Source organism: Lycorma delicatula, chromosome 2 (genome assembly GCF_047948215.1).
Source record: "Lycorma delicatula isolate Av1 chromosome 2, ASM4794821v1, whole genome shotgun sequence".
NCBI lineage: Eukaryota > Metazoa > Arthropoda > Insecta > Hemiptera > Fulgoridae > Lycorma > Lycorma delicatula.
Window position 1 is genome coordinate 116,664,749 of NC_134456.1, and position 13,289 is coordinate 116,678,037.

At 26.9% G+C, this 13,289-nt stretch overlaps 1 protein-coding gene across 4 annotated transcripts in view; it reads right to left on the reverse strand.

Moving 5' to 3' along the window:
* The window catches only part of NFAT (nuclear factor of activated T cells 3), a 182,897-nt gene extending 173,816 nt beyond the window's left edge, over positions 1-9,081 (reverse strand). Inside the window, exons 1-2 of one of the 4 annotated variants that reach the window (XM_075356140.1) lie at positions 8,844-9,080; positions 6,057-6,161 (exon numbers count right to left, since the gene is read on the reverse strand). Coding sequence is in view for 2 of the 4 variants with exons in the window: in XM_075356142.1 (XP_075212257.1) it covers positions 8,841-8,916 (76 nt within the window). In the remaining 2 variants the exon portion in view is untranslated. Of the gene's footprint in view, positions 1-6,056; positions 6,162-8,840 lie in introns of all 4 variants that reach the window. The other 3 variants (XM_075356143.1, XM_075356142.1, XM_075356139.1) reach the window with 3 other exon arrangements.
* Between the last annotated feature and the right edge of the window lie 4,208 nt (positions 9,082-13,289).

The window sequence follows — 13,289 nt, forward strand, 5'->3', positions numbered from 1 at the left end:
AATTAATATGTTGTGTTTCCGAAAATAACAATACATATAGATTAACAGATAATAAAATTAGAAAGATGGGGACAATACTGAAATACGACTTGAACAAATTATTTTGTATTGGTTTATCTATCAGCAGAAAGATTACTTAGTCACTTTCATACAAACAAGTTAGATTACCGAATGGCCAGTTTGCTAGTGGCTTTGTCAATAAGAGCTTCGAGTTACTGTAACCACCGTAAATTAATAGATGACAAACAAAAGGTACAAATTTAACATCAATCCACATCATGATTACAAAAACTATAAATGCTACAAAGAGCTCTGATAATCTTAATTGAAAGATAGGCAGAACAAAATTATAAACATGAGAAAAGTGATAATTTTAAATATATAACAGATGTTAATGACTTGCATTTAAATATTGTGTAAATGGTGCTTATAGAATATCTTTTCAGGGAAATAAGGAAACTTTTTCATTAATGAAATTACCAGTGATACTATCACTGTGCAACAACTCTATGTATTTTTTGTATTTGATTTTATATATGGTTAATGATCTACCGCACTATATTTGAACAATGAAAAACTTCACTTATATAACAATCAGAAATTTACAACTATGTTGAATATGACAAAAGTAACATCTTAAATGAATACATCAAATTAACCTGACCATATACAGAAAATGTGACCTAATTGAACTTCAAGGTGGACAGTGTAGGCATCAGTACTGCTGATAACTCCACTGGTGTAAACAGATGTATTTGAGAAGGAAACAAGACTATTTGAGGAAAGAAAAATTGTTAAGAGAACAAATTAGTCTTCTTTTTGACAACAAGCAGCCTACTTTTAGGTGGCAAGCAGCCACTAGATATGCAAAATGTATAAAAATACATGGAGTAGTTAGCAGAAGTACCAAAAAACTAAAAAAAAATTAAATATTTAACTGCAGTACAGTTCTGCAAATTACTTCTCTTAATTATTCTTAAAGACTTAAATTTAGATTTTATAACCCCTATCAATCTATTTAGAGCATCAATCCTATCTTTAACCAAGTATCTTGGTTAAAGGTTCTGTTCTTTTGTTAACAGAACTTGTTAAAACAGAACATTAAGAAATAGAAGAGTGAAGAAACAGGACATATCATATTTGCATTTGTCTAATTTCAATCGATTAACAAAAATACAGTATTTATTTTTTGACTATAGAAGGAAATAATTAGAGAAATACTTATTCATATATTATAATTATAATTAAATCTTCTAATGAAATTTATTTAGGATTCCTGACACAAAACATGTGTTTAACAAAATAAACAGAAATAATAACAATTAAAGTATTTTATTTAATTAGTTTGTATTTAGTCATTTACTTTTATGCAATAATTGTAGAATAGAGGAACAGAATGTTTATTATTAATTTTATTGTTTAATCACACATACTGCTTAAGTAATGGAATAAAACACTTTGGTTTTAGTATAAATACAAATAGACTGTTTGCTTATAAATCCAAAAACACTATGTTATAAATTTAAAATCAATTTAGAAACACTTTTACCTACAATCATCAAAAGAATTATTATAGCATGTTATAGATAGAAAATTAAGTTTTTCTATCTATCTATTGTAAGTAAAATTACAAAATTTAAACACTATCAGGCACTAAAACACTCTTTAAATATCTGATTGGTTTTTGAAAAAATAATACAATAAAATACTGGAAAGAATATAGATTAATAATATGGATTTTAATGTGTTATTCCAAAAAAAAAATGAAAAAACTACCTGTGATCATATCACAGATTCTTAATTTGATTTTTAAATTTTCATTTTGTCTTCGTAACATGGACAATTGCCAGCAATAAGTCTGGCTAAAGAAAATCTACTTATGGCATTTTCACAATTTTATACAATCGTGTTCTATCAACAATTCTGCATAATTAAAACCCACATTTATTTATATTATTTAATGACTTTTGCGGCTTTGTTTAGTCGCATCTTCAGATTTGTGTATTTTAGGTTACACCTTTGCATTGTAATAAAAAAAACAATCGAAAAATAATCAGCAAGAGGTCAGGAATTATAACAAAAAGTTCAGTAAATAGTTCCAGTAAGTAGCAAAAATGTTCAGAAAGTACAACAACACTGGTTTATCAAAAAATGTTTAATAAATACATTATAATAATCGTTCATTTATTAGATCTTTAGTAAAAATTATGAAAATTAGCGTTTGATATTTTAATTTTGATTCAGTAAAAACTTAAATTATATATATATATAGTTAATGGAAATATTATTTTTTATAGAATAACTATCAGATTCAGTGAAATGATACTACTGATTATATTTTAAGACATCAGACCATTATTTTAGTATTTATACAAAAATGAACTAAAATGACAAAATAATAATAATAGATATTTGTTTCCCATTATATATGATTTATTGATTATATATGATTATATATTTGTTTCCCATTATATATATTTGATTCCCATTATGGGATAATGGCAGTTTTCTCCAGTCATAGTTTAAACAGTGCCACAATATAGCATTGACAAAGGTTGATTAAAGAAATAAGTATATAAGTATAAATTTAAAATCAATTTAGAAACACTTTTACCTACAATCATCAAAAGAATTATTATTATTATTATGCTTTTACGGCCAACATGGGACCACTTAAGTCAATTTTAGTTGGATCTTTTCTGAGAAAAGCGTGTTCTTTTACTCTTTCGAGCTGCCCAGTATTTCTTCATCCGTTCAGATCTTGCTTTCTTTTCTTCATCCGTAAACACCCTCTTCGTTGTATTTTGTCGTTTGTCTGTCTTTTGTTTAAATCTAATGCTTTTATCTTTTAGCTTTGTAATTTTTCCAGTTTTATTCTGTAGATCAGTCAGGGAAATTCCCAATTCTTTCATATCTTCTCTAATTTCTTTGATCCATCCTACTTCTAGCTTTTGGAACCAGAGCTTTTCAATGATATTTCTTGACAGTCTTGTTTGCGGTGTCCTTATGAGATGACCGAAGAAAGAGATTCTTTTTTTCCGCATAGTATCAGTAACAGGCTCTATTTCTCGATACACCACCTCATTTGGCACAATCCACCATTGGCCTTCTTTTTGGTGTTTTTTATTGATACACGTTCTGACAATTCTCCTCTCTATTTTCAGAATTTTTTCAATTCGGTTTTTCTGAGTGATTTTGAAAAGGGTCTCGCTTCCGTAGGTGACTTCTGGCTGTACTACAGTTTTATAATGTTTAAGTTTTGTTTTAGCAGAAAGGCATTTTTTGTTATATGTTGACCAAGTTAATTTTTGGGATTTAATCATTTTATTTGTCCTGTTTTGCCATGTCACTTTTTCATTTAAATTATAAGTTATTATTTCCCCTAGATATTTAAATTGTTTTACTATTTTAATTTTCTGATTGTTTACCGTAATGTGCTCTATTACCAGAGGATCTATGGCCATTAGTTCAGTTTTTTCGAAAGAGATATGAAGCCCTATCTTTTGTGCTAGGTTTTGAAGGCTCATGATTTGTGTTTTGGCTTCTTGAATATTATTTGCTAAAAGAGCGAGGTCATCTGCAAATCCTAGGCAATTTAGTGTGATGGAGTTTTTCTTAGTACCCATTTTTATATTTTTGGGATTTATTTCATACCATTTTCTCATGACAAATTCAAGGGCGCAGTTAAAAAGGAGTGGTGAGAGGCCGTCTCCTTGCCTCAATCCAGTTTTTATGTAGAAGGGTTGAGAGAGTTCACCTCTGAATTTCACTCTGGACTGGGTATTGTTTAAAGTTAATTTTATCATGTTTACGAGTTTAGGGTGAAGGCCCAGGTTTCTCAGAATATTCAGCATGGATGGTCGGTGTATACAATCATAGGCCCTTTTAAAGTCGACGAAGGTGATTATTAGTTGTTTTTTCCGTCTTTTATATAAGTCCATCATAAGTTTTAACAGAAGAATTATTATAGCATGTTATAGATAGAAAATTAAGTTTTTCTATCTATCTATTGTAAGTAAAATTACAAAATTTAAACACTATCAGGCACTAAAACACTCTTTAAATATCTGATTGGTTTTTGAAAAAATAATACAATAAAATACTGGAAAGAATATGGATTAATAATATGGATTTTAATGTGTTATTCCAAAAAAAAATGAAAAAACTACCTGTGATCATATCACAGATTCTTAATTTGATTTTTAAATTTTCATTTTGTCTTCGTAACATGGACAATTGCCAGCAATAAGTCTGGCTAAAGAAAATCTACTTATGGCATTTTCACAATTTTATACAATCGTGTTCTATCAACAATTCTGCATAATTAAAACCCACATTTATTTATATTATTTAATGACTTTTGCGGCTTTGTTTAGTCGCATCTTCAGATTTGTGTATTTTAGGTTAGACCTTTGCATTATAATAAAAAAACAATTGATAAATAATCAGCAAGAGGTCAGGAATTATTACAAAAAATTCCAGTAAATAGTTCCAGTAATAGCAAAAATGTTCAGAAAGTACAACAACACTGGTTTATCAAAAAATGTTTAATAAATACATTATAATAATCGTTCATTTATTAGATCTTTAGTAAAAATTATGAAAATTAGCGTTTGATATTTTAATTTTGATTCAGTAAAAACTTGTTCTGTTTTGTCATAATCTGTTTTCTCCAGTCATAGTTTAAACAGTGCCACAATATAGCATTGACAAAGGTTGATTAAAGAAATAAGTATAAAAGAAGGTGGTAGATGGATGAAGAGACAAAGACCCAGAGGACTATCTCAGATTGAAGTCCTCTCCAGAAGCATAATTACAAGAATACATCTTGAAATGCCCGCCGTACTACCTGTCAGCTTGTGATGTTCCTGTATTGTAAAATAATCACTAGGAAATGCTTAACATAAGTAACACAAAAGGCAGATACATCTTTAATTGGTAAAATATAACTTAATTAAACTAATGTTAAAAATGTACTAACATGAAATAATCAGAAGTGCTTTGATAACAATCCATAATAATAGTTAGAAACACAGATTTTCACTGAAAAGTTATGTATTTCCAAATCGTAACATTAACCGTGATTAAGAGAAAGAAAATGAGGAAATTTTAATTATACCATGAAGCAAATATTTGATATAATTATCAGTGACTAAGTGATATCACGTAAACTTAATTACAAACATTATCAGATTTGACAAACAATTGTTTCTACACGAATAAAGATATTTTATTTATAATTACAATGACTATAGTTTAATGTATACAATATAGCATATTCTATTACAAAAACAACAGACTAATGAAGTATATAATAAAATTAATTTAATAACATCCAAATAGCAAATATGTAAATTAAATAAAATAAATACTGAATTAAGAAGTATCACACAATCAACTTATGGCATATTTTTTAATATAAAAAAATAATAAGCTACCTGCTGTACTTTGATTCATCCAGATATATGGGCTGAGCAGCCCATCACTCCATCTGCATCTGCATTTAAATAGGTCTAATAAAAACTAATTGTTGAAATAAAAAGATTGACAAGTTAAATATTTAACAAGTCTTTTTGAAATATACCATTATAAAATTTAAAGGTAACCAAAATTATTAATATGTACCATTCCTTATCAAGAACGGGAATTTCCTCCTATGATAACATTTAGAAACGGCTCTGTTCAACAATAGAGACTAATTCTATGAAAATTAATATTTTTTTATCAACTTCCTGTTAAAATCCATTATTTGGAAATAATATGTCAAAAATGATTGTAGGATCTGTTATAGGAATGGATTTTTAAAATTAATTTAAGCCACTTGCACGAGACCATCCACAAACATGTAGAAATTACATGACAGAAATTAAGGCGGAAAAAGTGAAGGTTTATATCACCATGGTGAGTTTTATTAATCAAAATATTTTTGATTACTCAAAATTTAAAAAATACTTTTGTTACAAAAAAAAGTATAATCCAAAAGGGAGTACATTTAATTTAAATTCTGATTACTATAAATAAATAGAATTTAAGAATAAAGTGTCTATTTTACTTACCATGATGATAATACAATTATTTTCAGCGAGTGTAAAAAGATGGCAAATAAAAACACAATTTCTATGAAAATTATGATATCTATGAGCTACGAACTGGATTAAAGCCTGATACAGAAACCAATTTGAAAAAAATTAAAGCAACCCAAAATTATTTTTTTTTTTATTATTTATAAAAAACAGTTTATTGAATTTTTAGTCAATTGATACAGAAATTTCACATTTTCCTAATCTATTTGTATAAATCTATTTGATTTATCTATTTATTTTAATTTTATTATATTATATATATTATTTTTCTATTTTTTTTTTCTATTATCTATTTGTACAAATATTTTTAAAATTCTCAACACACTTAATGACTTCACTGTTATACAGAATGCAAACAATGTACATTACACAAATCTATTGATTAAAGGACTACCATTTTTTAGAGGATATTTTGAAAGATGACTTACAGCAATGATTTTGACCCATAAAAACAACTTAGATTAAAAACTAGAGTACAGTTTCTAAAAAATAATAATTCACTTACTAACAAAAAGAGTCATTTTGTACACTTTTAAGAGAAACATACGTTCCAAATCAAATAATTATTGTGCTATATACTGAAGCTGAATTAAGAGCAATATACATCCCAAATCAAATATCCCATTATTATTATGCTGGAGTGAGATAAAAAAAACTCATAAATTAGATAACCTCTATGGTAAAGTAACAGCCTATCAGTCTTTCATATAAGTTTTGGGTTTGAATCCCAACCAAGCATATTGTACACGTATAAAAATTTACGTGAACAAGGTTTATGCCAAGTGTTGGAGTGATCATAAATTTTTTTAATATATTTTACCGATACTTTTTGAAGCTGAATTGAAATGTCAAAAGAAAAAACAATACCAAACAGCTCATTCAGGTTACTTATGAGTTATACTTCTTAGAAATACTTGTATTTGATAAGGATAATAAAACCTAAACCATAGAAATACATTACTTAAATTTAAATAAAATTTTTAGGTACAAGATTAGGCCGTTAAGTTGACTACAATGGCATAAAATTAAAGATTAAGAACTGTATGATAATAAAATTAAAACTAAGAGATCAATTACTTTTCAATACTTCTGCTTTAAATTACAGTCTTATCAGTTTATCATTACACAATTGCATGACTGTCATAATCTGTAATTCAATAAAATTTTAAGTCTTCAAGGTTTGTTTACCTAAGTATTATTTAATACTATTTTATTTAAATCTTATCCAAAAATACCAGTACCATATTTTACTTTCACTACAATTCTAAAACTTTAATAACAGGTTTAAAAATACCATGACAATGAAAAAATGCACAAAAAATAAACGTGACTATTTACATGACAATTTTACAGATGATTTACATTAATGAACTAATTTTAAATGTGCACAAAATTCAATGTAACAGCCTGGGGTATTCAAAGTAATAACCAGTTTAACTGTTTCATTCCTTTTTTATTTATTAATAAATTTTTACACAGAATCATAAAACATTAAAATATAAAAGAAACTAACAAAAATATTATGACTGATAAAAATTTAATGACTGATAAAACATATGTTGAACAGACTACCTCTTAAGATTGGATACTTATCAAGGGTGGAATACTCTTCATTTGTTGTGTTTGAAGTACACTAAAGATAATCGTTTTAAAATAATATTATCAAAAGAACTAATTTAATTACAGAGAAATATTAAAATTCAGAAATATGTAATTTTAATAAAAAAATAATAATTAAAAAACTGATGAAAATTAAAAGTAAATGAAACACAGAGCTATCAGAACCAGAATAAAGCAAAAACCGCATAAAGCAATAATAATAAACAGTTTTACAATTTTAAACAAAAATGAATTCTGCTTTACGTAGAAATTATACATTTAAATAAGAGCAATACAAATAGCAATAATTACTTTAAGCGACCATAAAAATATCTATGGAAGGTATCTTGCATAAACTTTTAAAGCACACAACCTACTCAAAACACAAACTTTAGTTAAAAAGTAAAATAACACTTTTGGACAAGTTTAATTGGAACATTTATTATAAATGTTAAAAAAGTTGTTATATTCAATACTGAATTTCACAGGATCAAAAAAATAAAAAAGGGATACAAGAAAAAATTGACGGCTTTTTGGTCAGATCATTACTTATCAACCTTAAATCTAAGCAAAATAATAAAAATATGTTTTAACATTACAAATCAATATTGTTCATGTTGTTGAATAAAACACATAACTTTATTTACTAAATAAAATAAAAGAAATAAATAAAAAAAAATCATAAAAGAAAGAAACTGAATAGAATAAGAATACAAATATTAATAATAAAACTACCATCAAAATGCTACATCGTTGGAAGGATATTATTAAATCGTTTTATAAGTTTTAATTTGTAATGAGAGGTTATCAAATGTTTTAAGCAATTTGGGCAGATTATAAAGAAAATAAAACCCAATTATCATTCTTAATCTATTAACTAAAGATGCTAACAAGTAATGATTATCCCCAATTAAAACTGATCATTTAATTTACATACAAATATAGATCATATAAAAACGAGTAACATAATTTAGGACAGAAATTAGAACAGAAAGATATAAAATCTTATCAATACAATTAAAAATTCTACGTTAACATTCATAAATTTTAATAACAATTATAAGTATAAATTTTTCAATAAAAAATGAAATAAAATATAATCATGGATATGTAAATCCTTACAAGTCAATCACAAACTAATGAATATCATATTAGACTCACCGGTTGCTCGTTGAGGTTTTCCACTTCCTGTAATTTTCATGCGTTTTTGTGCTTGAGAATACTTTAACAACATTTTGTAAGATGAAAGAATTTGACTCAAAAAAACTAATGAACAAGATTTCACAAAGACTACAGTCTAACAAACACTGAAGAAAATAATAAGCGATCATTGATGATCGGCCATTACCCCTCGTATATCCCCACTCTAATTCGTTTGGCTTTCATCGTATTCTTTCATCAGCTGAGTTTGTTTTCTGCGTACTGACATCTCGATTGGCCTGTTCTTTGACGTCATTACAATTTACCATTGTTTCCGATAGATGTCGGCTCAATCGACACTACTAGAAGAGAATGAATTTGAACTGCAATTCTGTCTGACCTTTTGAAATATATGCTGTGACATATTTCAAATGACCAGCTTATTCGGTAGTTGTCACTAACTCAAACAGTATATTTTATAAATTATTTTCGAGAAGATTAATTGTAATTATGATACACAAATAGCAATTAAATATTAATGTTCAATTAGACATTCAACAATTGCATTTATAATAAATAGTCTGTCTGACTACAGAAATAAAAATAAAAGATTTTCTACTGTGAATTTGTTACTGTAACATATTCAATTTTCTGTACTAACCTATACAGTTGTATGTTTTTCTTCCACTTCAGCACTTATCAAGAAAAATAAAATATTAAAATAGATAAGTCTGCACAAACAAATTCTAGCAGAAGAAAAAAAATCTTGTAGAAGCAAATTTGTTTTAACATAAAATAACAGATAAAGGGTATAACAATGACATTTTTTAAACTATAATAATTATGAATTAACTGTATTAAGTGGAATAATGTGACTACTGCGAGCAGATTAAAATGTAATATTGTTAGATGTCACTGCATACCTCAAGATTTTTATTTCATGGTTATTATAAGCTATTATTAAAAGAAATGGAAAATAAAAATAAAACACAAAACTTGTTTTATTTTATCCCAAAGATTAGAGAAAACGTTAACAAAAAAATAAAATCTTACGTTCCAATAACGATTTAAAAAATTTCTGTTTTTTGTTTTATGTTCAATAAAACATTTGGGGCATCATTTCTTTAATGATAAATAGATTCTGTTGTTAGACTATTAGAAAAGCTACTTACAACTGGTCATACAACTGTAAAAACAGAGTTGGCAATTTTATACTAAGAGATCCATAAAAAATGCAGAATGCTCCATGATGAGGAAAGTAGTTTGCACAAGGAACTCTTCTCAGATCTTTGATTTATTTAATGTATATTAAAAGTTGTTTTCAAAATCTAAGTCATTTATTATTATTATTATTAACACGTCAGAGTTCGTACAATTATGTCTACATCTAAAGATAATTTTACTTTCATTAGAAAATTCTGTATTTGAATTTAAGAAATTAGATGGATTGTAACATTTTGTCTTCAAAAGTGGATAAAACCTTTGCAGTCTGTTCTCAAGTGGATCTGCCACTGCTAATCACATGGATAATATTTAACATTAGTGAAATAGAAGGATTTTTGTTGCCAATAGCATAAAAGTTTCGGATGGTGTCTTGTAAGATAAGTTAGTTATTGAGAAGCAACCAAATTAATTTTGTTTTTTAAAGGTCGAATCTTATTGTTTTACTTCAAAGCATCTTAATAAGACTAATCTTGTTTTCTTATTAAATATTTATTATATTTTATATGTAACCATACAAAATCAAACAACTTCAGTTACCTACAAAAATCAGAAAAAGTAATCAGGACACTAAATTGAGTGTCAAAATTTTTCACTAGTGAATTCAAATTATGTAGACAAACCCAATCAATAATTACTAAATGAAATTATAACATTTCCGTTTATAAACATAAGGTGTGATGCTGCTCTAATCTTGGTTTCCATTATGCCTCCAAAAAAATTTCAGAATAGTTCCTTTTGTTTTCTATGCAAAACCCCACCTACCTATTCTTGATAGATTTACACATGTATTAATCTGAATGAAATATTAATTTAGAAGTCGTTTAAGTATTTCATAAGCACATTTTTAATACTTTATACACTGTCCCCTGCCAGTAAATATCTTTTTGCTTACGAATGATTTTTACATTTGATATTATTTATATTTAACCATAGAACTTGCTTGTTAATACTGTTTATTAATAGTTTTTTTTTTTTTTTTAATATTAATATATATACTTCTCAAATAACTCTATGTGACATTTTTATATCTGTGTTTCATTACAGACATAAAGACTGATACATAAAATGTAAACAGGCAAGGAATTAAAGTAAATAAAGCAAAGAAACTTTTAATTGAGAAAACTAATGATAGTTGGTGGAAGAAAATTGAATATTTCAAGGCATTGAATATTTACAAAGAGCATATGCTCCAATTGTTAGTTTGGATGAATTTTATATTTTAATTTTACATTTTACGACAAAGTCATGATCTGATGATATTGGTGAAGGACTTAAATTGTTGATTAATAAAAGTGATTGTTTAATAATAATCCATGCCAGGGGAGGAATGAGGTTAATAGTTCTAAATTTGATGTAACTTGAAAGTCAGTTGATTATTATAACATGAACATAAATAATTTTATGATTGTGCAATATTTTTATTCTCTACCTTCCTCCACAATAAGTTGTAGTTCTTGATATGCCTCATATCCCAACTTATTTGTTGATGAAACTACGACTACCTGAAAAAGAATCATATTCCATTTAATTTGTCAGTGTTAAAAACACATTTAAATGAGTCAATTAAGTTACTTAAAACTACACTTTGAAGAACTTTTACTTTTATTTTTACTTTGTATCACTTTGAAGAACTTTTAGAAAAATGTGGATCCTGATTTGAATGTATGATTAACCTTGAAGAGACAACAAAAGTCATAACACAACCTAGTCATAACACAACCATTACGATTCAAGTTGGAATTATAATAAAGTTTATTGTATGAGTAGTTTGTATTGGTAATGAAAGTGACCCTTCCAATGAAGTTGCAACTTGTAGAAGAATTTGGATGTATGAAGCAGACATAAGTAAAATTTTTTATTAACAATAAAAAAAGGTAAAGCTATATTAAAGTACAAAACATAGTACAAAATAATCTTTTTTTTTTTTAATTTACTGTTTTTCAACTTATTGTTTCTGATATAATTAAAGTCAGTGTCTAAAATGATTAATTAAGAAAGCTTAACAGAGGCATGTTTTATATTATTAGAATATGGTTCTATTGCTATATTATGTTATTTATTCTCTATTAATTACAGAGTTAATTTTTTTAGATCAAGTAATGAGGTGCTTTCAGTCTGTTTCATCACAATCTTATACAATTGTCTGATGCAAATTTGAAACATTGTTACTAAGAAAATCAGAAAAGAAGAATTGGGATGTTTAAATTGTGAGCATAGAAGAGGTTGGATAAGAGTAATGGATTAAATGATGTGAATTAATGAGAGTCAAAGCTTAATCAGAATAGGAAAGCTAATTGGTTGGACAGATAATGAAAAGAGAAAGATTGTTAGGAACAGTGTTAGAAGAATCAGTAGAAGAGGAAAAAAAACGGTCAGAAAAGAGTAAAAATTATACATGATTTAAAAGGAATGGAAGTTATAAATATGGTGTTAGCTTAGTTCAAAATAATGGAGTGTAGATATATGAGCATGGTGAGTGGTACCTGTCCCAGGCATATAACCATAGGATGACGAGACATACATACACACGCACACGTGTGCACACACACACACACAAAAGGAATTCTGGAGAAAATCTCTAGATAGATGCAAATTGATTAATGTTGTGATGTTGGTGATTAATTGAATGAATTAAAAAAATTATCCCACTGCAGTGAAAAACATTCTAACCTTGTTTACTAGTTCCATGTAGTTCTAGCCTCCTGCGGCTTCTTAGAAATTCTCACTTGAATGTGTTTCCTAGTTAGTTCTCTGTTCACTAATCTCAAATCCAATAATTTATTAAAGAATTGTGTTTTTATGCTTTTATTTTATGTTCAGAATGATTCAAGGTGATTTGCTTCATAATTTTTTTATATTAAAAAAAAATATAGGATTTTATCAGGATTAATTTAACTATATGAATATATGCTTGGTTAAAAACTTGCCTGAACTTATTTTTAATCCAACCAAAGAAGAAATTATTATTTTCTCATAATGTTAACTTTTGATGTGTGTAAACTCCCTCCACTGCTCCTCACACAACAAGTGCAGCACACTGGCATATCCACAAAGCCATCTCTCCTGAAATTGAGCAAACTAACAAGTATTAACTTAAACTGATAAAACTTAAAAAAAAAAAGTCATTGATATATTATTAATACTATTTCTGGTTTTGGTAAGTTGAGAAATAAACACATATGTATGACTAATTAATTAATTTCTGAGTTCTATTCCTTATATAATTTGTCAAAATAAAATAAA